This window comes from Ooceraea biroi, chromosome 6 (genome assembly GCF_003672135.1).
Source record: "Ooceraea biroi isolate clonal line C1 chromosome 6, Obir_v5.4, whole genome shotgun sequence".
In the NCBI taxonomy this organism is placed as follows: domain Eukaryota; kingdom Metazoa; phylum Arthropoda; class Insecta; order Hymenoptera; family Formicidae; genus Ooceraea; species Ooceraea biroi.
The window spans coordinates 1,070,067-1,096,305 of NC_039511.1; the positions used below are offsets into that span (position 1 = coordinate 1,070,067).

Sequence of the window (26,239 nt, forward strand, 5' to 3'; positions counted from 1 at the left end):
GTGTGTTAATAATGACTACAATACCACAAAGAAAACTTGATGGATAGTTAAAACAACCAGATTTGTAACTTCTAACAATGATATATTTTGGAACATATTGTCAATGGGGGATAGACATTATAACAGATAAACTATATTTCGAGATATAAGATGTTAATGTTAGCTGGCGTCGCGAGTTCGCTCTTCCATCCCGCATGAGCGTGCATAGATTGGCATAAAAGAGAACGATTAATTAATTTAATGAATTATTATATGTCGGATATCAAATTAGAATTAATTTGATTATTATATATCAAAGCGAAAACGGGATGCGGAATCGCGAATATTCGCGTAAAACTAATTAATTAAATATTTAGCGAATTTTCGTGGCCAAAGTACGCTATATACAACTATTGTATTGTGTAACTTATATGGAATGAGCTGAATTTGGAGATTCGTATAGATAAATTCAAACGCAGTACGTTCATTAATACATAGATAGAAAATTCGATAAATTAATATTCACAAAATTTATTTATATGGATTAGTCCAAATGAAAAAGATACTTGGTTCGATAAATATAATATGCACGATAAATTATCCTATTTAATTAATTTGTTCAAGTTGTGTGTAATACAGTATGCACAATACGCTAGAATATTAAAGATTCTTTAACAGTCCACTAGAACAACCTGTAGTTTTCGATGAATAATTATAGTCTAGGCTTCTTTTAGATTTTCTCAGCTTCATTCCATTCTTTCTTAATTATAACTTACTTATATAATATATAATTGTGCAGTTCTTGATAATTCTTCCGACTTTAAGCACAGAGAATGTACGATGTAATACAAACACGTAATGTTAAAGATCAAAAGTTTTCGCAAACGAAATATCAAAAATGCAAATAAACTATATTTGGTTTCTCGAGTAATCTTAATCAAAATTTATCCTAATATACATTTTTAAATTCTAATTTGATATGTCAATATATTCTATCTCAAAGAATAAAAATGAACAAGCAGTAACAAATAATTTTCCCATAAAGATTCCGATAATAAACAATTTCCACGTATATCATAAAATCTAATTTCGCTGGAACTACTTGAAACACAAATCTGAATTAATAAAACAGGGCTTCGGTTATCGAATATTGCTCTGTACTTAAATCTAAGAGATCGGATATTATTTAATTCTTATTTTAATACTATAATATATCTGTTATATCGATCGTGAATGATGTTCGGAAATGTATAAACCAAAGTATCTTTTCAAATAACAAACAGTCATGTGACGAATTTATAAAAAAGGAAAATGGCATTTTTCTTTTTTCCGGTACTTTGAAACCCAATACTTAAACCCATATCAAATCCCCTGACCATAGTACAGCGCATAGTAAAAACAGCCTGACATTTTTGCATAGACTAGAAAAGTACAATCGACATTGCGCACGCTACGATAATAACCGAAAAGCGAATTTTGTTTTTACATTTCCTCTACGTTACTTTGTAGGCACTTTCTACGAGTAACCGGAGACTCTCGTGTGACGCGATGGAGATCAAAGAGCTCCACGACAGTCTCCTCGAAGTTAAAATTAGCTTTATACCGTCTTACATGTGAGAAACGAAAGAACGATTAGGCGTACATTGGAGAACGTGCAACGTCCTCGCGAAGATGCTACCGATAAATTTCTTGTCATACTTCTCTTGTTTTATAATTAGAGTATGCAGTTCTCTTATTATGTATATGTATATGTATATCCTACTTTCTCTCTTATCATTTTTCTCTAATTGTTCGTTTTCATTATGGATTTATTGCTTTAAATATAATTGCGAACCGACAAGATACTCATATTAATATATGTCGTGTGTTAACTCTATATCGCTATAGCTAGTGATTGGAAAGAGATAATTGATATATTTAAAGACACCATAGACCTGTCGAGCTGTCGAAACATGACATTCATATATATATATATATATATATATATATATATATATATATATATGCATATCATATATGCATATGTATCCATTACGTATCAAATAAGCTTCCGACGTTCTCTCACGATCAGAATTATCGATACAGACGAATTTGTCATGAATCGTAAGTCAAACGAACAGTGAGACGTAATTGTTACTCCCGGTGCTGAGAAATACGGACAATGTTGATGCGATGTTGAATAATCATAGTTCTACGCTAATAATAATTGCAATTAATCTGCAGAATTTGCTGCCCCCATCGATAATACTGCGCCGTTAAATAAATCATTTCAATATCCAACGCGTTACGTTCGAGTGTGTGAGCCGTCTAATTATACAGATTACAGATTTATTGCTACAGGACTGTAATTGTTACTTCGACCTGTTTCATCGCATGGACGAATCAATATACCGCTTCTCAATTCAACCACGCGCATCGAAAGCATTAAAGAATTTGCAAATTCTAAATTCTCTTTACTGAATTGCAACTTGTTTCCTTTCTGTATCGCGCGAGATATACTCTCTAAATACATGAATGCATAATGATCCTCCTCCGACGAGAAACGGAAATTTGATGCCTCCTTTAAAATTTAGCTACTTCTTGTTCATGGTTTTTAAGGCACCTGATATATATGTATGGTACACAATACAATGCATAACTGTATACGAAGAATTCGTTACGACTAAAGCTAAGAATCATTTGCCGTTTATCGAAAATTAAAAAATTATTATTATGCATCGCCATGTACATCGGCTCTCGCAAGCTCTACAATTCAACCGAGATGGTTGCGAAATACACAGGAAATACACTTTGCACGAAAATGCAACTAAAATACATCCGATGCAATTGATGCATACTAAATATACAATTGTTTGCGTTATAACGGTTTCTCAAAAGATTCGAAAAAAGGAGAAATACTTGTAGCAAAGGCGGATAACGTAATCGCAATCATCCATAAATGTACGCTGCCGATCCTACAAACCCTCTCGCGGGAATTGTTACCTAGTTGCGTACAATACTATGATAGCCGTTAGGTTCACATACGTACTAGTGAAATTGGCTTGGTAGGATGAGTAGTACCGCTTGGTGATTCTTTTTTATATGTAAACAATAAAAATACCTTTTGGATATATTGACTAGTCTCTGTCGCTTCCGCCATTCTCTCCTTACGCCCGTTTTCCTCTCTCGCTGCCGGCGAATATTCAGCGTAGACGCTCCATCCGGTCCGTCCGTAGAACGACAACAGAACACAAAAGTGATCCACTTGGTGATTCTCGTCGGCTTGAACGACTTAATATTACGACTCTTATATTAATCTCTCTTTACGGAGTGGTCGACGTTAAAAACGTGGGGTCTACCGCGGCCACCTTCGCGGTGAGAAACGCATGCATACAGAACAACAAGTTTTGCAACTGGGAACACTCCAATTCCTGTCGAAAGGTATGTAAAATGTAAATACACATCCCGCACTATAAAAGATTGAAAGATTGCATGCGGCACTGGCTTTTAACCCACTTTTCCGAAACTCTCGGACAAAAATTAATTCTCCGATTCGTGTGTGAGTATCTATACGTGTGAGAATCTAAATTATTACATATTTAGATTCATATAAAATTATTCGAATCAATTTCCGGAAAAAATGGGTCAAATTGTGCTGTGGCGAATCTCTCGGTGTAAAATCTCTCTTAGCAAAATTTGCGTTTACCTTCGTTTCGATAGCGATGCTGTCCGGTTCTTGGAAGTGCAACTTAAGCCTGCTCTTGCCGTCGTCACTGGATCCTCTCAGTTGCGAGAACTTGTAACGCCACGCGATCTCACCGATTCCCTCGTACGACAACGTGAATCCTTGCGTCCATTCCAACGTCAGACCGGCGCTCCTACTGTTGAACGTCACCGGGAAGGTCTTGCTCTGCAGGAGATAGAAGAGACATGGAAGATGCCGCGAGTGCCGCGTCGCGAAAGTGTATCGCAGGAATCATCATGTACCTTCAAATACGTGACAGCTGAACATATAGCGGTGTGCCACGCCGCCTCGACCCGCAGGAGCTCTTGTCTGGTCTCTACGCTCAGGTAACGCGGTGGCTTCCCGGGGCTCTGCGCCAGGAAGCAGTGCTGCCGCTCATCCACGTTCTCCGACTCGCGCATCACGCGAAACATCGTCTGGTACACTTTGAAAGTCAACGCGCAGCGTGACCAGTCGCCTATGTTGCACTGGAAGCAACGACAAGAACGATTCGACGCGATTCCTGGCTTTCGAGGGCCAAAGCGAACGAAATAAAATATATATACAAGTCTTTTACGCACAGGCGGTGTCTCGAACAGTAGCAGATCCGGTCCTTTCAGAGCTAGGAATCTTGGTCTGTAGCTCTGCCACGGCTGATTGCTGTTGCTCACCGCCTCGTTCACCCAGCCCATGTACTCGATGCGCTCGCCCACTCCGAAATTGCGATTGTACAGCTTCATCTGAAATTGAATTCGAGCTCAATTTATTCGCACGAGCGCTGGTTGATTACCGCGGTTAGTTAATTATTGAAACAATACGGAATATAGGAAACAGGCGCGATACAACACGTTACGATCGATCATGTATAATTTGCGTCACCTGCAAGTGTGTCAATCCCGTAATGTTATCCGTTATATATTTTAACCATTGACTGAGGATAGCACTGTCGTCGCAATGTATCACCCCTGTGCGCGCGCCGTTAAGTCCTCTCACTTCGAACGCGTTCCTCCTGAGCTTGTCGGTGCCGAATATATATCTCGTCACGTACGCCATCATTAACGGGACTGAAAAGAGTCACGTTAATCATATCACACGGATAGAATCCTCGTATACGTCTATATTTGTATCCTTAAACCGGCGCTAATCGATATCCTCAGCTCGAGAAATAAATATCACTTGACACGTATGAATATCGAGTCGCACGTAACTCTTGTTCACATTTTATTTTTTATTTCATGTATCCTTTCACGCATACATAAACATATGCAGCGCACACACGGTATCTTTTATATTTAATAGCTTTACTCGTACCAAAGTACATTTCAAATATATAGGATGAATGATGCTCGGGAGTAAAACGGATGTGTACAGTGCTAAATGCATAAATATGGATAAATGTAGCACTCGGCACTAAAAGCAAAATACAAATTTGGATATATATGCACATATCGGATTTTGACTAATCGTTATTTCAACGGACACGGTTACCTGTGATCACGTCCACCCATCTCTTGTATTGCATCGAACTGGAAGATGCGTTCGAACTCTGCCGACTGTGACCGCACCTGGGGCTGCTCCCTTGTCGGCTAGGCGATATCCATCCATCTTCCGCCGTGCCATTGGCAACGTTGTCCAGCTTGTCTTCCTTCTCTGTTGAGTTACAAGTACATCAGTGCATGACACGCTCCCGTTGCGGCTAGATTTTTGTGATAATACGCGAAGTCCGTCACACCGTACCGTTCTTTTGTAGAAACGGCTTGGCCGCTCGATAATGCTTGACCGTAAGGACGACTATGTCACCGGCGTTTCTCAAAATGTTGACGGCATCATCGTGGTTGCATGCCGTGATGTACTCCCCGTTCACTGCGAGATCATGGAACGTGAATTATGTAATTTAATAAATTCTCTAGTCTCGTAAACAAAGAGCGACACGCGGTAGATTGTTTCAAGTACACAGAGCGACACCGATGTCGACTTTCATTAGAGTAGGCGCGAGCATTGGCAGAAGTCGGCAATTAAATCGATACCTATTAACTGTACAGAGTACTGTTCGACTGTATCGCGAGAAACTGTCCCATGTCATGTCACCACAAGCGGCGCAAATAACGAGATGAATATTAACGATGAGTATTAATACATGATATTATTTGTTTTGATTAAAATAATTTAATTCGAGACAGAATCAGGGCAAAACGTAATACCATACATAATAAATCACGTAGAACACAGAATTGCCAGACATTTATCATTATTTTATTGAGAAAAATTTATCATTATTAAATTGAGAAAAATATGCAATGCGTAAAAAAATGAATTACTATGTCTCAGATAAGAATTTCGATCGTACAACAAATACGTGTATTAACTGTGAGAATAACGTATACATGATTGTGTCGTTACCTTTGATAATTGCGTCTCCTACAAAAAGCTGGCCGCATTGATCAGCCGCCTGACTCTTGTAGATTCTCGATATGAGTACTGGAAGCTTATGTTCCGCTCCACCCTTTATGCTTAGCCCTAAACCACCAACCTTCTGCCTGGTGATCTGCACCATGCGTTCCTTAGCATCGAGAGGCGGCTTATTGTGATTCGCTGCCTGCTAAAATGTACTCTTGTCTTTGATACATCCCACGACGCCCGTGCGATCGATAAAGCACCGTATACCAACTCGACAGTTAAACATTATTATTCATCGGTAGAAATAAATAATGCTACCATCGAAAGACACTTTTACCTCTAGATCCTCTCGTTGGAGTTTCAGCACCTCCATGGACAAATGCAAACGCATCGGGACGGGTTTGCTTTTCCCATCGCTGACTGTCACCATCCCCGTCCGCACCTGTCAATAACAAAAACAATAAAAATATAATGGAAATGTGATAATTTGTGATCATTACATTCGCTTGAAATAAAACGCAAAAGGTAAATATACGCAGAAGGAAGAACAACAGAATAATTTATCAAAGATGCACATTTTTGTGTACGAGCTCTGGAAACAATACGGTATTCATCATTCTCCATGTTTTTATTTAGCACAAAGAGTTTTACATTTGAAACGCGGAATTGAGGTGGAAGAGCGCAAGATAAAAACCCACGGGACTAAAGAGAGAATAAAAGTTATTTTAGAATTCTCAGCAGCGATATCCTGTGCGGAAGTAGTACAAAGATTAAAGGAGAAAAGACGCGCGCCGTCGATGCTGTGTTAAGCACTGGTGCCGATGTTAATGAGTACTCTGCATATCGATTGATTAAGTCGAACAAAGTCAGTACACGGGCAAACATGCATTTATATATGACAGCCATATATATGAACGTTTCAACCGGATAGTAAATTTTTAATTGCAAATTACTCGCGTTTAATTGGGTTGCACTCCTAATTATTTCAAACAGAATTATTGTTATTACATTATCCGCTGTTCGTTGGTTGACCGCTATGCGATACGATCCATTCATTACGTTTAACTCGCAAAACCGCAATAGGTCGGTAGGAATTAATTCGCATTCGTTAATTTGCCGTCTGGTTTGACAGTGACCGCATCGCTCGTGCTCGATATGCAAATATCCACTGTGAGTTTTTCAAGTAACGTAACGACGACGGCGCGTTCGTTCTGTTTAATTAATCGATCTCCCTTTCTTGAAACGTACAGGCACCCTGAATTATTCGGCCGCGATCCAATTCTGAAATCCTTCTCTCGGCGATGACAGCTATAAGCGATGGAAAGAAAAATAAGCAAATAATTAATGAGCCGTTGGCATTTACAGACGTTTCCAACGTATATACATAATGTTTCAGCGACCTACCTTTTATCTACGAGTCCTTTGATCAATTCCGAATTGATTTTCTACAGTGAAAACCGTGAACACAGTCGATTGTCGCAAATATCGTTATTTTCTACTATTTTCTATCAATTCTTAATTAAATGCCTTTCCTCAACTTATCCTTAAACCGATAAATCTTTAAAATGAATCTAAAATTAAATAAGAAGTGCTTCTTTCTTCAGGATGATGTTATTCAGTACAGCACACGAGCAGCTCTTTGTATAATACATATATTTTCGTACTGTTTTGTATATAATTGCGTCTCTTATATCTATATATAATTCGTGAATACTCCATTACTTATTGTTCCATTAGTTAACTGAAATACCCGTCTGAACGAAAACATGTTATGCAATCAATGTACTAAACCCAAGTAGACTAATTTTGCGAAAGCATAAATAATAAACAAATTTCAGTGCGCGACAACAGTGGCCGTACGAAAAATTATTGCAGCGCTATTCTGGAATGTGTATTCTGGATATAGAAATTGGGATACGAAAAACATGAAATCAAAAGTAAAATATAGACAGAGTTTATGACGTGAATTCATTTCACGACAATTTATGTGTCACACACGTAAAAATCTAATTCCGTCCACAAAAGAAGTAAATAACGTCTGTTTTTTACGTTGAAGCGAACACGAATCGATGCCACGTGCGTCAAAGAAAATTGTAGCCGATTGATCGCAAAAATCCCAAACAGCAGCTAAATTGGCTGATTCGACATAGTATATCAAGTGAACGCAAATGAGATTTCCGGATCGTTAAATCCGTAAAACGGAACGGGGACAGTATTTTCGTGGATTTTCTCAAGTGACCCCCTTACACATTTATAACGTCACATTTATAACATTTTTGGTAGACGGACGAACGTTGGCGCACTCGTGATTCATCGTCGTTAACAATCTGCCCGTTCCAATTAATCTGATATCAATCAATAATTATTAGAACGTTGAACCGTGGTACCAAGTCTCCGTCGAAATATGCAAACGAGCTCTCAAAGTATTGATAAACGTCACGTTACACTGAAATCAACTTACGTTACGTGAAATCTGTCAAATGCATTTTCCGCGAAATGTTCCGATGCAAGCCATGAGGCTGCGTATATATCACATATCCTAAAAGCGCTCGCATATTCTAAAGGAGAGAGAACTTGGTCTCTCAGAACTTTTACACTCTGCATCTCGTAACCAATACAAAATAACATTTTATACGATTTAACATTGATGTTTTAATCTTTTTCATAAAATTTTGCACATTAATTTTCAGCCGAATATGAAATTTAATGGCGAAAACGTGTGCGTCTTTAATTTCGACAGAGATTACCCGTATCGCGTTATCACAGCGTACGTTTTCCGGAGCGTCCTATAAATTTGCAACGTGCAGGATATCATTGAATTATATGTTACAGTTCTCTTATTTCCACAGGCTTTTCTGTAACAACTTTTAATGCTCGGAAAGCGCAAACGTGAAAATGATCGATGTCATCTGACCTTTTTTTTGTAAACAGATACCGAACTCTCGTTACGTGGTTACTTTATTGCGAACTTTATTGCGACGTAGCAAACTATTGTATTTTGTATTATTATAGCTCCCATAAAATCGCTCGTCCAATAAAACTGTAATTTTTGCGGAGAGAAAAACGAATTTTATGACGCGCGTCGTCGTATGATGCGTCGTCGTATCACTGGATTGAATCAATACTATATAATACACATTGTTAATATAAAAATAATTTACACACACGCAAAATTACATTACCACCGAAATATCAAATGTACTAATGTGCAGCGAGCAAGAGAACATCTGTCCGAGCAAAAAATAAAACTTTTGAGCGAAGACAAGTGTTGTTGCGTTGTTTGAAATTTCCAGCTATAAAAAGAGCAGAGTATGTATCCAACGGTAGTGAAACCCCTCAAAATAGGCAATTTCAACGCATAGGTCTGCACAAGTATTCGTTAAGATCAACTGGGATTATAACCAACTTTGCTTTCTTTAGTTCTACGTGTAGAAAGGGGGACACAGAATCGTTTCAACTTTAGTTATCTTTAACCAGCGTTTATGAGAACGGACCGCAATGGGTCGATTCTGCCAATATCGGCCGGCGTTGATCCTAGTTAGGTATAGATTGTCGCTACCTATGCTAGCTATACGATATCACTATTTTAAAGGGTGGAAACGAAAAGTCAACTCGGTCGCACGATTGATTCCGAAGGAAATCTCGCGTGAGAACGATAAAACAAAAATGCGGCACGTGCCGGTGAAACTTTCCTCGATATTTCCCGGCAATCGGCGGATTGTTGGGCCGTTTACGGAAGATTAACGACGTTACGCCGGTCGATCAAAAAACATTTCATGCACCTGTCGCTCCGAGAATTTCATCGCGATGATAAAACGCACCGACGAGTAGAGGAACGTGCGGGGGCAAGGGGGAACAGAAGTTACGAGATGCATCGACCGAGGATGAGTACTCGCCCGGAAAAAGCTCCAGGTCCGAGGACCTGGCGAGCCTCGGCTGCAAATCGAAAAGCTTCCGAATTCATTTAGATTACATTCAGAAATAAAATTGAATCTCGCGTTCTCAGCGTTTCGCTTTTGTTTCCCAAAAACTGCGGAGAAAACGCGGCTCTCCTTTTTTTCCAGCGAAGGAGACAATTGTGAAAGGGTAGAATTTTTTGCTTCTCGAACTGTACGTAACTGTTCCTGCGCTATTTCCCGGGAAACTGCTGATGAAAGCCTCCGCCGGAGTTCCAATCATTTTGAAATTGTACGCCCCGTGTACGTGAATGTATCATGCCCTCCACTGGAATTGTATATATGTATTCTAATATCGCTTCATCGGTATGTATCCGCGTGCATCCGCCCGGAGTGGATTACTGCTCGCAGTAATGAGCAGGCCGTTGCGAATTACGTGCAACGCGACCCGACTAAAGTGCACCGTGCAGTCGCTTATACGGCTCCTCCTCTGACCTTTCATTCGCTCTTATCGTATGCAGAAAATACAAGACCAGGTCCGCACAGACGCTAGCTAGCGTCTAGCGGTAAACGTCGCCGTGACTGCAATCTATGATTAACGCCGAATGAGAATCCGCTCGTGCTGAATAACCAAAAGCCGAACCGAGATGGGACTGATCTGGAATCTGAAACCGAATAAGACGAGATCGCGCTATCGATGACAGCATACGAAACGACGGCACCGTCTCGTCCTTATACATATCTCATCCTTGATATGCAATATTAAGCGGACGAAACTCGAAATTGGACATAATTAGGAATTAACGCGAAAGATACGTACGAAAGATAAGATGTAAGCTTGAAGACCTTGGTTCGGCTGCACTTAATTCGGCTGCCAGAAAGTACCAACGGCCGGGGGGTATCTGCAAGTCGCTCCTCGGAATCGGTGTATCGATTTATTCCGCACGAGCTCTCATTCGATCCGATCCTCATCGGGCTATTTGAAAAGTTCGAACGGTGGTTCGAACTTCGGAAGGTTCATCAGAGCAGCAATCATATCGAACTAATACGCGACTATGAGCGACTTCAGAGCGTGCATACTTGACGCCGTGCCGCGAGTGCATCAATATCCTGGGTATGCCGCTGAGTGCTCGCGAGCACGAGGGTGCGAGGTTATTGATCACCGAGGATCGAGAAAGATCACGTTGGCCCTTTTCTCAATCCTGCGAATCCATGCACGCGCGCTTACCTTCAGCTTCTGGTCAATCTTCTCCTCGATCGGAGTGCTCATCTTCGTCGCGTTGATTCTCATTATTCTCGTCCGCGATTAATGAGGTGACGTATCCGCCCTGACGTATCCGCGAGGACTCGCGCTGCTACTGCTGGTAGCCTCGGACAAGAGGCCCGCGACGAGAGAGTCACCGACATCGGCGAGCACCACACTATCGCGAGTCCCACGGTCCCGGTGACGGACTGTACCTTACTATGGTAGCACGACGGCGGCCCTTCATTGCGCTCCCCCTGCGTGACAAGCAACCGGCGCGAAGTTAGACGCGAGACGGAACGAGATGAGGCGAGAGATCGGTGAGACTCGCGGCTAATTCGCGACGTTGTCGCGACAGGCACCGGTCTTTTAGAAATCGTCACCGGTCCTCTTCAGGTTTCCAATGCCGACGGGATGAAAATCATTCTTACAGCCGTTTCATCGTCACGTACGATTCTCGTCGCGAGTTAAAACGAGCTGCGAGTGTAATAAAAACGTTTAATTCAGTAGAATGTTACATCTCGCTGTCCTCTTTATTCCAACTCGCATCAAGGTCGCTTCCCCGCGGCAGCGGAAATTGAGAGAACTCGGCGCGATTAAATCGACCTGCGACTCCTCGCAACGCGGTCTCAACGTGATAGTATATCGTCGTTCGTGTGCTGCGTGCGACTCGAGGAACTGAACTCACACTGGAACTGATAACGCCGGTTTCCCGTAACTAAGAGACGAACAACTTCACAGAAGCAACTTCAGCACCGCGGAGATACGCGGAGTCGACTGACCGCGGGTCCAGAGATCGTCGGCTCTACCTCGCGACTCCTACCTATGCAATGCGGTCGGGAATCGGTTAGGCGAAAGATTTCAGCTAAGTGACGTTGGTGCACTCGGGATTAGCGCGACACGATGCGACGCTCTCGAGCGGTCGAAAACGCGAGCCAGACAGCGGGGGCGAGCTAGATATGTATGCAAGAATCGGCCGGCGCGTACATATATATATATATGTATAGATATATTTTATGTATATACGTATCGTGCGGCCCCGAGAGCTGCGGCGCGCATCGATTTACGCGAGGTTCCGCGCATAAGCCCTCGTTGCTGCGCTCGCACAGCTGCAGATCTAGGGACTGTTGCTCCCATAGCTAACTTCACGTTGATGCTATATGTTTTTCCATCGACTTGCTGCGAAGTATGTACTTTGCAAAACTCTGAATATTTAAAATTTGAAAAAAGATTTTACTTGGTTCAGATGCAAACCAGACCTTTTCCCTAGAAGAGCCCCAGGAAAAGCCAAGCATTTGAGCCCGTTCTTGTGCGGCGGGAAATTCAAAAGTGTTAAGGAATATTGGCCAAGTCCAAGTTACAAAGAAATATTACTTCGAAATTACGAAATTATATATAATTTTAACATTTTCTATTCGTTTGACATTTTCATGTTTTATCACAATACATATTATAATACATACATGAACGTATATAACAGATAACAAATTTCATTCAATATCTGCAGACATTTTAATACGAGGGAAATCTTCGTGACGTTTTCACTTTATATAATATCACATGTAAATTGTTTTTAATATAAAACATTCCCTATTTCGAAATTATTCAAATTATTTGTGACATAATGTTATATATTAACTATCATAAGTTGTCTAATTCCAAAGACTAAACATTCAGACAGTTCCCATGAAATATTTTTACATGATTTAATTATATACAATTTATATATTGATGTAATAGAATAAACAAAATATACAGGAGTTTTATTGTAACAATCTCTAAATGGTATTTTGCACATAATTTCAGGCAAGTTGTTTATCTATTCATTTAATCATATTTGTTCCCCATTGGAATAATTATCCATCTTTAAATTGTACATATTTAAACAAGTATAAATTCTTCTCACATATTTATACAAAGGGAAAGTTAAATTATCAATAATTTCATGACGTTATTAATTACATATATCTATATATCTACACACATCTAAATTCTTTTTCCTACATCTAAAATTATCCTGTACAAATAAGAAAGAAATTTAACATAATTCAAAAACCTTCTTTGATTATTGATCTTGATTTTTAAAAAATGAGTTATTGAGCTAATATTATTCAAATATATTATAACGCTAAATCTTACATGAACACATAATACTTAACTCTTTTCTGTGCAATTCTGCGTATTTACAGCAGAAGAATGTGCGCGGCCGCGTCACTTACTCCTTATAAAAAATAAAGTTTCCTATCACCATTTAATACCTACTATATACAAAGCGCGGAGCATTATGAAAAATATGACTTTCTAAATAAATATAATACAAAATAAATACATCCGTGCCTATGAAGCAACCACTCTTAAAAAATAATATCCTTCAAAAAATCGTACGCCGCGTTTATCACGCCCCAACTGATAAAGGACCGCATGTAGTTCAGGTGTACGCCTTTGTAAAATGAACTCAAACTTCGATCCCGGGAGATGTATACTTCGCGAGTAACAGCCAGGAGGTTCTCAAAGTTGCCGCCTATCTTCGTCTGCATGTGTATCTTCATCACGTTCATCGGATAGAACACCGTGCTGGTGAAGCCACCGATCAGGGCACCGCTGACGAAGTTCGTCAAGAGCGTCTCCTGCGTGCCCATCAATTCCTTCGACTGGTCGCGCAACGTGAAGAACATCAGATTGGACAGGCCGTTTCTGCATATGATGGGAACCATGCCGCGGTAACACTCGGTCACCCCGTAATTCGTTAGCAGGTACCTGAACGCGTGCGACGTGTTCTTGAACTTGGTGTGGTAGCGCCAGTCCTGCAGCAGCGTTTGCACTCTTTCAAACGGCATCAGGATAGCTTCCGCTGCACCAGCTATGTTAGCTGCCAGCACCTTGGCCACTACAGCGTTTCCCGTCAGCAGGCAGAACCTCTGCCTGCACCCTTCGTAGATGCTGAACATCAGACTGAGCGACAGGGTCTTTTGGCAGAGCGGCGGCAGAATACCACGATAGAGCAGCTGTATCCCCTCCCGTGACATCTGTCCTACCGCAGCACCCACTGGCACACCTTCCAAAATCTGCGTTACGCATGCAATGAGAACGATTTTACACTTTGTCGCAGAGTAAAAGTTTGCTTTCAACGTTACTCTCTCATGTTGCACATACCTGTCTGAATATGACCTTGTTAACAGGAAAAGTGACGCTAACATTGATGACAGCGGCGCCCCATCCACAGATGAATTCTTTGAAGTCATTGCTGTTGAGTTTCAGGACCGAATGCAACGAGAGCTTCTCCGACGCAACGTCACTACTCATATTAGTATTATAGTGATTTTCAAGAGTAATGAAGATACATGAAATAAAAAAGTATCTAATTGATCTAAACTTTAGGCGCGTTTATCTCTGTCCGAAGATACTAGCGGGTGTAGCATATTACACTACGCATCTTCTACCTGAAAAAATGTAAATAAGTACATTGGACTTTGCGATAACAGCTATTTTTTAAAAATATTTAATAAACGAACGTCAACTGTTTTTAATGATTTTTATTATTTTATTATTATTATCTGAGGTTTCTGAATAAGATATACCCGAATTTATAGTTTTAATTAATATATTCAGAGAAGTGAGAAGTGCGCATTTATGTTACTAAGCGAACGTTCCGTTCGCAGCAGCGTGAGTCGCGATTTTATTACATAACCTAATTTACACGTCACGTGTCAATAATATTCGCGCGCCAATCGTTGAGACCAGTTGAGACCTACTTGTTCGCTTTTCACTATTCAACCCATAATTTTGGGACACCTGCGCTGTCCGGAAAAGCTTCAGATATCGTCGAAACGGTGCCGAGAGGTTACTCGCGGCACTCGCTAAATCACGCGATCATCATCACCGGTAATGTCAGTCACCTACAATCGTCACCATATTGCTCACAGCTGATCGACGTTCGACTCGTCGCATGAAGAATAAAGACATTCCATTCGAGAGATAAACGGTGTCCGCCAATCAGAGTTTGCCACAATCGTAGCCCGCGATAGGTGGCGCGGAGACCGTCTTGTTCTTTTACAAAAAGAGAGATCGCATCCGTAAACTTCCAGTTTACGACTGTCCGTGATTGTGGTAGCTGTATTGGAGAGAGAGAGAGAGAGAGGTTATCGCGCTCACGACCTGGCAAAGTGAAAGCGATTGTCATTTGCAGTAACAGATTTGATTGTTATCAGTGCGAATTATTGTTCTGGAACAGATACAACCGCAACAATGCTCCGTATCGCGAAAGCTTTCTCGTCAGCCCCCAGGAACCTGAACAAAGCCCTTGAAACACCTTTGGAATCCTGGATCTTACCCAGGTAATGTCTCCGTTGACGTTCTTCCTGTTGCCGATCTGTTGCCAAGTTCGGATGAACTTCAAGCTGAGGTTATATTTACCTATTGGACTTGGATCTCTCAATAATAAACCAAGGCTAAATTAATACGAGAAAGTCGATTTCAAATCAAGCTAATAAGACGTGGCACGCGCACATTGATGTTAAATGCGCGTGTTTATTATTACGATATTAAATAATTTGGCTTTTTGCGAATCAATCGGATCTGAATTCGTGGTTTACCGACCTGAAGTTCCGATCTGAAGCGTGACAGAATCGAGTGCGCATTACGATACCGAGCGTGCTTGTGGCGGGATAAAAACAGGCTTTAATCGTCAACTGCGTTCTACAATTTGCGCATTAAGCATATAAAAATGTTTAATAAAATGCAGTATGTTGCGATTTAAACGTTCGCAATTTTATAATCAATGATATTTTTGGTTGCACATGCAGTCGTTTACGTGTGTTGGACTTTGGACTATGCCCTCCTAACCGTACACATTCATATATACATGCACATGTACATGCATGCGTCGTACGCGAGACCTGTCAAGCACTCATACGTCATCCTAGAAACATATACACAATGATCCTGAAATGTTTGATCAAGATGATTAGCCTATTTTCTTACGGATGAAAGTACTACGTCTTTGCAGCTGCATTGTTTGTAAAATTACAAATGTCGGGAATTTTATTCAGGCGAATCTTTTTGCCTGAATAACTCAAATTCGATATAAAACGTATGACTTAATATTGCTTTCTAGAAGTGAACACGTTATTTATACACATATATCTCTTTTATACGTCTTTCTGCGACCTTGTACGTCTTGTACGTTCTACTTATCTATGATAGTTTATCTGTAATGTGTCATTATTTGATGTCTACATGCGTTATTAATTGGAAGATTGATAATTGTCTAACAAATTCCAAGCTGACTGGTTGTTCGTAGATTATGCAATGCATTAAAAACAGAATAGATTAAAGCACATTACATATTCGAAGATCGAATATGCAATAAGTTTGTCACTTTTTCATTGTACAGCAAAAAAGATATGAAAATATAATTATAAAAAATTATAGGTAGATAAGATGAAGAAACTGTCAATATAATAACAATATAATCAAAATGTTTAGTTGTACTTAATACCAAATTTACATGCACAGATGTTTGGCGACTCAAGCTGCAGCGAAGCCGGAAGTAGACAGATCCGAAAAGAATGCCCTTGGAAAGGAATCTCAATCCTTCACCATGAATCTCTTCCGTGGCCAGTTGCAATTAAATCAAGTCTGTCCATTCCCGGAGCCGCTTAACCAGGAGCAAACCGAGACGATAAAGATGCTCGTGGATCCCGTGGAGAAGTTTTACGAGGTGAACGACTGTTTAAGAATACATTATGTATAATTAGTCTTCAGAGATGCTCACACGTGATGTTTTCCTTACAGGAAGTGAATGACGCGGTCAAGAACGATCAGAACGCATGCGTGGACGAGAAGACGACGGCCGCTCTCTGGGAAATGGGTGCGTTTGCCTTGCAAGTACCCCAGGAGTTCGGTGGACTCGGATTGTGCAACAGCCAGTACAGCCGAATCGTCGAGATATGCGGCTACCACGATCTGGGTATCGGTATCATGCTCGGCGCGCATCAGAGCATAGGATTTAAGGTGATTGCTAGGTTGAGAGTTCTTTTCAGCATTTGCTTCCCTTCCTCTTCAACTTCGATCGACTTCTGGGACATGTATGACGCCACTTTGTTCCTTCTCATTGTTCTCTTTTCCTTTTTTCAGCGATGAGTCTCACACCTGTCTCATACTCTTGTTTCAGGGCATACTTTTGTTCGGCACTCCAGAACAAAAGGCCAAGTACCTGCCCCGAGTTTCCAACGGCGAGTTTGCCGCCTTTTGCCTGACGGAGCCAACTGCCGGCTCGGACGCCGCTCGAATACGAACGCGCGCGGTGAAATCCGCGGACGGCTCGCACTACGTCCTCAACGGCAGCAAGATCTGGATCTCGAACGGCGGTATCGCCGACATTTTGACCGTCTTCGCGCAGATATCCACCACGGATCCGAATACAGGCGAGACGAAGAACAGGATGGGCGCTTTCATCGTCGAGAGGGGTTTCGGCGGTGTCACTAGCGGACCGCCCGAGAAGAAGATGGGTATTAAGTGCAGCAACACAGCGGAAGTGTTTTTCGAAGATGTCAAGGTCCCCGCGGAGAATCTTCTTGGCAAAGAAGGAGAAGGTTTCAAGGTAGAGAATCAACTATATTTATCTTTTTGCATAAATCAAAGTAAAGATAAGTTAAAGACACGTGTTTAATGTTTATATTAATTAAGCATATTTTATGTCTACCTAGTGTATAAATATAGCAGATAATAAAACTTTTTCCAAACCGTGCTAATTAATTAATAACGTAAATTTGAATGTGCGATTATACATCAATCTTACTGATTCCAGATCGCCATGAACATTCTGAACAATGGTAGATTCGGTATGGCGGCGGCCCTTTCCGGCACCATGCGTTACTGCATCCACAAGGCCGTGAGTCACGCAACGCAGCGCCTGCAGTTCGGCCGTACTCTGGACAATTACGGCACCATACAGGAAAAGATAGCGCGTATGTCGATGCTGCACTACGTCACCGAGTCCCTCGCGTACGCGATCTCCGGTAACATGGACAGCGGAAGTACGGACTATCACTTGGAAGCGGCTATTTCTAAAGTAATTATCGCTCAGTTCACTTAAAAGATATCGTATCTTTCTGCGGACAGTTAATTTTATTTGACAGCAAGAACGTAGTAAAAAAGAATCGTGTCTTGTCATGTTATATAATTAGTTCTTCGCTCCTTCAATCGTAAACTATTTATTGACACATGCTACAAATCTTTTTCCGTTGCAGTGTTTTGCGTCCGAGTCCGCGTGGTGGGTATGCGATGAGGCTATTCAAACTATGGGCGGAATGGGCTTCATGTCCGAAGCTGGCCTCGAGCGTGTGATGCGCGACTTGCGCATATTCCGGATCTTCGAAGGAACGAACGACATTCTGCGGTTGTTTGTGGCGCTCACCGGGATTCAATACGCTGGCAGCCACTTGAAGGAGCTGCAGAGGGCGTTTAAAAATCCCACTACGAATTTAGGAGTGATCGTCGAGGAAGCCACCAAGCGAGCGACCAGAGCGATCGGCCTGAGATCACCGGCCACTTTTGGCAATTTGGTTCACCCGAGGTTGACGGAGAGCGCTGCGCTTTGCTCGAAGGTACGGACTAACTGATAACATAAGCGTGAGGTCTTGCAAGATCTTAGAAATTAAGTAGAAAAACGGATTTGCACAAAGAGAATGTCGTGATTGCAGAGCGTGGAGAGTTTTGGCCAAACCATAGAGACCGTGCTTATTAAATACGGACGAGGCATCGTCGACGAACAATTTGTCCTCAACAGGATCACGCAGGCTGCCTTCGACACGTACACCATGGCGGTTGTGCTGAGCAGGGCGACCATGTCGTTGAATAAGAATCTACCTAGCGCGGAACACGAGCTGTTAATGGCACAAACTTGGTGCGCAGAGGTATAAATACATTTGTATACTTTATTTAAATATTTCTATTCGTTATTAGCAAAAAATCACTTGTCCCTAGCATTTGAGTTATTCGCTATAATCTGTTTATAATTTTTCTTGTAAATTCATAGCTTCTTATGGACAAATACTTTTTATATTTGGGAAAAAATTATTAACAAAAATTATTTTCTCAATCGATCATATTTGATAATGTGAATACATTACAAGTCACCACTTTGCATCTAATCTGTTACAGGCATCCGACCGCGTTGCGTACAATTTACAGCAGACCAGTTCCGGCAAGCAATTGGACGTCTTCAGTAAATTAAGCAAAATTTCGAAAAACGTGTGTGACGTCGGTGGATGCGTACAATTAAATCCTCTGAATTTTTAAGGGCACTGTAAACTCGACTTAAACGATAACCATGTTTTAACGATACTTATAATCGATACTGGAAAACCAACAGAAATCATTTTTCTCGTTACAGAAGATAAGCTGATTTTGTTTTGTAATTTAAATAGGCAGTATCAATTAAAAGAAGTTGAATATTTAGATTAATAGTAAATATTTGTACATTATATTTAATACGTTAAATCTGGTCAAATTTTACGCAAAATGACGTATGTTAAGTCAAACGAACGATATCGATAATATTCGACTTCTAGAATTAGCCAAAACTGAAAAGTCCGTTTTTGCGGTATACTTGTAAATATTTTTCGCGGAAAGTTGCTTGTACAGTGTAGGAAACAATTTTTCAGAAAACAATTAACAATGCAATTAGAACACTTGTAAGGTGTAAAGTATAAGGTATATCATGTGAATACAAAATTATGTATTTTTAATATACTTTTCATACCTTTACACGAAATTATGATTCCAAATAAATAATTATACATTCTACTTGACGTTCCTTTTTAGATGCTGTTTATTCGTTATATATCCATCATTTTTCGTCAAAATAATCGAAATAATCGATCACACGATGTTAAGTCACCTTTTATATAATAAATTAAATGAAAGACTTTAAATGGGAGAAGTGTATCGTGTTACGTCATATATACATTTAAAAATATTAATATATTATCGCGTAGCTTTCTTTTCCCACTTAAAGAAACTCTTCAGCACGAAACACATGAAAAAAAAATATTAAACGGGAAGCTACAGTCAATCATAGTAACCGATCGCTCGTTTTCCTAAAAGCGTAATTCAACAATATCACAACATTATGCGAATATAAAGATGCACAATTTTTTTTACCATATTTTACCCGTTTGTAATAACAGTGGAAGCACACTGAATGTCTATATAGGTTTCGTATCTTATTCTTTTTTTTAAAGGTGTACAACATCCGTATATGAGATTAATAGTTTGTATAATGTAAAACGAAATCGAGGCGAAGAAACATGGAGCTGCACGCACAATCCGCATGGTAAAATCGCGTTATTTAAGTTTGAGATTCAAATTGTCACTTCCCGCACTCTGCAAACTCATTTGCCACTAGTGCGTAATCAATTAATAATTCCACGCGGAGGATGTTGGAACAAAATTAAAAATACGTAATTCATTTAGTGACAATTCTAGCAAAGTGGCATTCGTTGTTAATCATCTGAAATGTTCAATCTAGTGTAACTAAAAATTAAGATCGAACCAGACTTACAGAAATACGTAGAAAAAAATCAAATTGTTACAAAAATAAATAAAGTGAAAATAAATAACTGATTCCTTTTCGCTTTGAAGGGCTGACAAGCGCACGTTTAAATTACAGGTTTGCCGAGTTACAATTCTCACAGTGGCAGTGCTGTGCTCGAATTCTCGCGAGGACGCCAATGCGAGAACGCCAGATCGCGAGGAACTTTGATTCTCAAACTTAAAGCCGCAACGGGAACACATGACGAGCGCACGAATAAATCGGCCAATTTTCACGGCTCAAATGGCTTACACGTGACACGAAACTAACGCGAAAGATAGGTCTTCCGGATATCTTTCTACGTGCAAAAAAGGCGACATGCCGGGCGAGGGTGGCATAGGCGAAGAAAGAGTACGGGATTTTTACCTACGAACGTTGATAGACATCGTAACAATGGCTGCAATTTGTAACTTCTGAGAAAAATAGAACATCTGACTATTCTCTTTATACGTGTTTGTTACTCCAGGTATGTAATTTTACTCGTCGCAGGGGCGGGAGGGGCGCAAGAGATCGAAGAAGCCACCCAGTTGTACGTTCTTTATAAATCCAAAAGCAGTTTACGCGATAGTAGACGCGTCCTCTCTTGGATCTACCGTCCGCGTAATACTAAAAAGTATCAGAAAGAAACGGTCGGAACAAGATAGAAGAAAGTGGCGATTTGTGAGAACTCAATTCGTCAAGGACCGGACCGAGAAGTGATCGTCGCACGACGCGCGATCGCCGAGGTCACGCGCTATGCAACGTTGCTACTCGGGCTATTCCAACCCGGTAGGCCGTCAGACCCTCCAGGGAAGCAACCACTGTCCTCCAGACCAGAATTAGTGGTTCACTTCAGCGATCGCGCTTTGCGTGCGAGCGACGAATAAGGCCCAAGTCCTGCCCGTTATTAAAGGCATCGTGCGCGTTTCAGTATCTACAAAGAGATGACTTGAATCGTCTCGCAAGAGCGTACGGCACCTCCTCGTTTTATCCTCCTTAAATCGAGTACACACATGCGTAACCCTGATACTCCTCAATACGAAAATAAATCTTTGTCGATCCCTCACTATACCGTTTCTGCTTAAGTGTAACGTGCTCTCTTTGCATTGGTGTTGGAAAGAAGCGGAACACTGTGCTTAGCGTTTCTTCGTGTGTTTACAAAGTAAAATGATCGGACTTCACGTACGTGTGTGTATATATATACACATATATATATATGTATTATATGTATGTCGAAGAACATCGACACGCGCTCTTTACTTCGCAGAGTGCAAGCGACGATAACGAGTTCTTTACTTTGCGAATGGATGAGAATCAAAATTAATTAAGAAAATATATATATATATGTATGTATCACGCCGATTGTTCAGATTGACGTTCGCTGATGCGCGGTCATCGGGTACTCGATCGCGCGTCGATTCCCTCACTGGGGTATCTCGCTCAATACTTAAAGTCTTACTTTCGTTGCACACTTTTTTGCTTTTATTATCTTAAGTAATCACTCTTCGCTCGCAGGCCCACGCCTGTACGAAACTGGTCACTTATACAGCGTTTTTTTTATCGTAATACTAATCGCCTCTTATCGCGATTCGTAATAATTCATAATCTCTAATACTTAATGTACACTCAAAGATCGGGTCGCGCGTACGGAATAATTTTACGTCAACTATTGTACATATATACCAGACTTTCAGAGAGTCGGAAATCTATATGGATACGAATGTATTTTTTTAAATAAATTTAAATATTTTTAGCTTTTGCACGAGACCAGAACGCACATTACGTGCGGAGAATGTTGGACAGCACACGTAGATCGTACGAAACTATTCTCCGGGATTAATAGTGATACAAGCTCTATACGTTTCAAGTAGCAAGGAAATTATAAACAATTCGTTCGACAGTTAAATGACAATGTAAGCGTGTTGATCTTCGATGATACGTATCTCGTAATATAATAAATTACTCTGCGCGCTACCGTGCGCTCCGTTTTTTGGCCGCAATATATAACAATTAGCAGTCTATAATAATTATAATAACGAGCGTAACTTTATACATGAAGATCTGCAATAGGGAACGAGACACACCTCGACAAACTCCTGCAGATCACACGGGATCGTCATACACATTATACATGATTCGGATATGTCCAAATATAAATTAGAATGACTGGAAATCTTATCTGTGAAAGGCGACGCCGGAGCTTATCCGCGACCAAATTACATTATAGCAGCCGCGCGCGTACCTCGAAGTCGGGGAAATTTCTCTCGCTCACACGGTTGCACTCGGTTAAAAAATAGCGCATCTGTGAGACGTGCACGTGTGTATGTACGTGCAATGCGCGTTCCGTAGAGAACGGGGAATACACTCGAAGCGCGTACAAGAAACATCACGGCGGTCTTGCCTCTCTGTCTGAAAATTAAGTTAAAAGCGTCGATTGGCTCCGATTGTACCTCCCGTCGAGTGCCTCGATCTACCGATCTACCGATCTACCGATCAACCGACATGTTAATGTTCAAGCGCGATTCCAAAGAGAACGTTAGTCTCCTGCTGCGAACCGGGATATTACGTAAAACTTACGAGAGCTTACCGAATTATACAGTATATATCACTACCTGGAGTAACTCGCGAGAGAGACACACACAGAGAGAGCTAGACGGCGGCCTAACCCTGCGCTATAGACAGATTTTTGAATGTTTGTCCGTTCCAAGCGACGGCGATGCAGTAGTGCTGGAGCAGCTGGGTGAGTAGCTCTCGCTCGTCCAGCATCTCTATGTGCTCGATTCGGCTACGATCCATTACGGGCAGTGAATCATAAACCTCCACCATTGTCCACGCGCTCGAGCCCTCCCAATTGTTCATGGTGAAGCTGCAACAGCCGGAAATCAGAGAGTCAGTCAGGCGCAGTCAGTCGGATCGCGGGCCGATCCGACGATTTTCAAGCGACAAACAAAACTCGTGCCCACCGTCTCTGTTGCGTCTCCAGCGACTCGCAGTCCTCCACGCCTGCTAGCAAGCACCCACGGCTGCGTAGATTCGACAGCATTACCTGACCGAATTTGTCCTTCATGTTCACCTGCTCGTAGCTGACGAAAAGGCTGTTTGGGAATTTGCCCGCCAGCCATTTCAACAGTGACGAGGTCGCGCTAGCGTCTACGTACACTAGAACACATTCTGCGAGGAACATGGTGGGTAAATTGAAATTGACTTCGGCTTGGGTCAATTTGTTATTTAGCTCCGCTATGTGTCGCAGATCAGTACCAACCAGGTGATAGTTTGCGGCGTGCAGCTCGGTGGTTGAGAATCGGATCTCACCGTCTGAAAAAAGAAGGACAATCGCGAGCGTGATGATAGCGAGGCAAACGTGCAACGCGCACCTCCGGATAACGAGCGTGGCGATCGTGCGACGTGATTTTACCTTCGGTATTTAACATATCGATTAATTGCTTGTGCTTCTTGATGTGATAACATTTCTTTGCGGTGATACTGGGAAAGTCGAGCTCTACGAAGTTCGCGGGGCTGTTCCCCGCCTCCCTGAGCCTCCAGTAGAGTGTGTCAAAGCCAGCGCCCAAATTTATGATCTGCCCTTTACCGCCAGACAACTGCACAGACATCAAATGCGTTCTGTTAAGATCGATAACGACATAAAAATGTACGTTTACGTGTCTTTTTCTTCCGGCGCGCCACGTAATTCACGTGAAGCAAAATTGTTTACTAAATAATTATAAATTTCACACGGCGGAGAATACGATATAAATAATTTTATGTAGCATTAGCTTCAACTATCTGGAATATAACGTATTCTGTGTTTCGTTCGTTTAAAAGTTTTTAATCAATTAACTCTTCATTCTGCATCCTCTTTATAAATATGTACCCCATACATACATATATTTTATATACGTGTAGTACATATGTATTTACATGCTTTCCCCGAGAGATTGCAATTCCTCAGAGACAACATGTACTTGAGCCAAATAAATATTACGACCGAAAATAAGCGTCTGTTTACACGCAATCGTTTACATGCAACCAGGATATTCTCGTCTCGCGACGTCGGGCGAATTTCGCAGTCGCCGGTCGCCGGCATCAACTCGGAAATGAGGCACGCGCCGCAGCGCGTTTTTCAATGACCTATATATCGGCTGGCGGCCGCGATAAAAGCGGGGAACCTCTCGAGAATTGGGACAGGGCCTCGGCCATCGGCGGGTCAAGGTTTCCGCCGCTGCACGTCCCTGCCGCCCGGATCAGCTGTATTCCTCCTCCTCCCCCGCCCGCCTCACCCCCCCTGCCGCGGCCGTTTAATCCCGATTGTTTCCGATTCGTATGTGCGTTCTAGGTTATACGCGCCGCGAGCGTTCCCCAGCCTCTTCCGCACTCGGAGTGTGCACAAGCCCCGTTCCTGCGTTTCAGTCGCGCTTCCCCGCACTCGAAACGGACAGATTTCCATGAAAGACGCAAAAGTGCAGGAAAGTGCGACTGAAACGAACGGTCATAAAAACGGCGCACTTGACACACGCACGGCAGAGCCGTGAGGAGAGTGCAGAGAGTGCAGCCAGGGGGACGTCGCGGCCGAGTGTCGCAAGGTTCGAACACGACGGGACCGTTCGTCCGCGCTTTCGCGCGCGCACTCGCGAGATAAATAAAGCGCATCGCGAGCGGGAAGCGACGGAAGGAGGAAGAGAGACGGAGATAGGGAAACGCGCGAGAGGAAAGAGGGAAGGCGAGCACGATGATACCCGCGTACCGAAACGCGCTGACGCTCACCTTGAGAAACTTGTCGACGAAGAGCTCGATGCCCATGACCCGGGCGTAGTAGCCGCGATTGATCTCGGGCGCCTTCCGCGCGGTCTGCTTGACGAACAGGCTGATGAACGGGTCGCACCAGTAGCCGAGCTGCACCGCGTAGCGCTTGCACTCGCTGGCGTCGTCGTTGGTGGCCTGTATGGCCTCATCGTCCGCCATATCCTTGATCATCACACCGGTGCCGGGGACAGTGGCGGTAGTCGCACAGTACGCTTCCTCGTCCTTATCCTCGCCTTCTCTCTCGCACCTTCTTCCTCACCCGCTCTCTCTCTCACACTCAGATGGGTACGATCATTCTACACTCGCGGTTTCGCGCGGCGCGCGCGGACACCCCGGAGATGCGTCGGTCGAACGGACGAGCGCGTATCTGTCACTCACTGCAGCGCACCACTACGCCGCCGGCGGCCATACTGCCCCTGCGGTGCTGCACCGCACTTGCGTCTGCACTCGCGCGCTCCTCCGCGCGCATGCGCCCGCGCAGGACCGACACGAGAAGTAACGGGCGCCCGTGCCTCTCGCAGGTTTAATAATTTGGCTTTCTTGACAAATAAATATGTATCATATGTAATTAAATGAAATGTTTAAACGTGAACGGATTATACGTTAAATTATGTAGTGGTGTTATTAAAATTTCCCATTACAACAAC

The 26,239-nt window shown here is 42.1% G+C and overlaps 4 protein-coding genes and 1 long non-coding RNA gene across 8 annotated transcripts; 1 reads left to right on the forward strand and 4 right to left on the reverse strand.

Annotated features, from left to right (window-relative positions):
• Positions 1-61: 61 nt before the first annotated feature.
• LOC105276473 (gamma-1-syntrophin) lies at positions 62-12,493 on the reverse strand. 4 transcript variants are annotated; one of them, XM_011334108.3, is made up of 11 exons: positions 12,042-12,493; positions 11,204-11,475; positions 6,417-6,521; positions 6,083-6,281; positions 5,420-5,545; positions 5,171-5,332; positions 4,562-4,746; positions 4,264-4,422; positions 3,946-4,170; positions 3,665-3,868; positions 62-3,389 (listed from the first exon to the last, which is right to left on the reverse strand). In XM_011334108.3, exons 2-11 carry the CDS (start codon positions 11,264-11,266, stop codon positions 3,282-3,284), a joined length of 1,536 nt encoding a protein of 511 aa, XP_011332410.1. In that variant the 5' UTR covers positions 11,267-11,475; positions 12,042-12,493; the 3' UTR covers positions 62-3,281. The 4 variants fall into 4 exon arrangements, with proteins under 4 accessions (XP_011332410.1, XP_011332409.1, XP_011332411.1 ...); XM_011334107.3 differs by having other exon boundaries at positions 11,907-12,493; XM_011334109.2 differs by having other exon boundaries at positions 6,083-6,278; positions 11,204-12,493.
• On the reverse strand, positions 7,683-11,197 carry LOC105276472. Its single transcript, XR_893408.2, has 2 exons — positions 10,796-11,197; positions 7,683-10,640 (listed from the first exon to the last, which is right to left on the reverse strand). It is a non-coding gene; the product is annotated as an uncharacterized LOC105276472 (long non-coding RNA).
• Positions 12,494-12,602: 109 nt separating the features above from the next.
• LOC105276470 (solute carrier family 25 member 51) lies at positions 12,603-15,166 on the reverse strand. The gene is made up of 3 exons (XM_011334104.3): positions 14,971-15,166; positions 14,372-14,658; positions 12,603-14,283 (listed from the first exon to the last, which is right to left on the reverse strand). The coding sequence occupies exons 2-3, from the start codon at positions 14,519-14,521 to the stop codon at positions 13,573-13,575; spliced, it is 861 nt and encodes a 286-aa protein (XP_011332406.1). The 5' UTR covers positions 14,522-14,658; positions 14,971-15,166; the 3' UTR covers positions 12,603-13,572.
• Positions 15,167-15,314: 148 nt separating this feature from the next.
• LOC105276471 (very long-chain specific acyl-CoA dehydrogenase, mitochondrial) lies at positions 15,315-20,025 on the forward strand. The gene is made up of 8 exons (XM_011334105.3): positions 15,315-15,552; positions 16,733-16,937; positions 17,012-17,230; positions 17,391-17,819; positions 18,027-18,290; positions 18,469-18,825; positions 18,922-19,134; positions 19,382-20,025. Exons 1-8 carry the CDS (start codon positions 15,464-15,466, stop codon positions 19,517-19,519), a joined length of 1,914 nt encoding a protein of 637 aa, XP_011332407.2. The 5' UTR covers positions 15,315-15,463; the 3' UTR covers positions 19,520-20,025.
• Positions 20,026-20,422: 397 nt separating this feature from the next.
• LOC105276469 (leucine carboxyl methyltransferase 1) lies at positions 20,423-26,016 on the reverse strand. Its single transcript, XM_011334102.3, has 4 exons — positions 25,554-26,016; positions 24,208-24,391; positions 23,756-24,107; positions 20,423-23,658 (listed from the first exon to the last, which is right to left on the reverse strand). The coding sequence occupies exons 1-4, from the start codon at positions 25,761-25,763 to the stop codon at positions 23,454-23,456; spliced, it is 951 nt and encodes a 316-aa protein (XP_011332404.1). The 5' UTR covers positions 25,764-26,016; the 3' UTR covers positions 20,423-23,453.
• Positions 26,017-26,239: the final 223 nt, after the last annotated feature.

Coding starts and splice junctions, on each gene's coding strand:
- LOC105276471 (XM_011334105.3), top strand. CDS start 15,464: ATGCTCCGTATCGCGAAAGCTTTCTCGTCAGCCCCCAGGAACCTGAAC. Junction 16,938..17,011: donor CCGTGGAGAAGTTTTACGAG/GTGAACGACTGT, acceptor TTTTCCTTACAG/GAAGTGAATGACGCGGTCAA. Junction 17,820..18,026: donor AAGAAGGAGAAGGTTTCAAG/GTAGAGAATCAA, acceptor TACTGATTCCAG/ATCGCCATGAACATTCTGAA.
- LOC105276469 (XM_011334102.3), bottom strand. CDS start 25,763: ATGATCAAGGATATGGCGGACGATGAGGCCATACAGGCCACCAACGAC. Junction 24,108..24,207: donor CGATATGTTAAATACCGAAG/GTAAAATCACGT, acceptor TTCTTTTTTCAG/ACGGTGAGATCCGATTCTCA. Junction 23,659..23,755: donor CTGGAGACGCAACAGAGACG/GTGGGCACGAGT, acceptor CGGCTGTTGCAG/CTTCACCATGAACAATTGGG.
- LOC105276470 (XM_011334104.3), bottom strand. CDS start 14,521: ATGAGTAGTGACGTTGCGTCGGAGAAGCTCTCGTTGCATTCGGTCCTG. Junction 14,284..14,371: donor ACAAGGTCATATTCAGACAG/GTATGTGCAACA, acceptor TGCGTAACGCAG/ATTTTGGAAGGTGTGCCAGT.
- LOC105276473 (XM_011334108.3), bottom strand. CDS start 11,266: ATGAGAATCAACGCGACGAAGATGAGCACTCCGATCGAGGAGAAGATT. Junction 5,333..5,419: donor GCCGTTTCTACAAAAGAACG/GTACGGTGTGAC, acceptor GTAACTCAACAG/AGAAGGAAGACAAGCTGGAC. Junction 4,423..4,561: donor CGGGATTGACACACTTGCAG/GTGACGCAAATT, acceptor ATTCAATTTCAG/ATGAAGCTGTACAATCGCAA.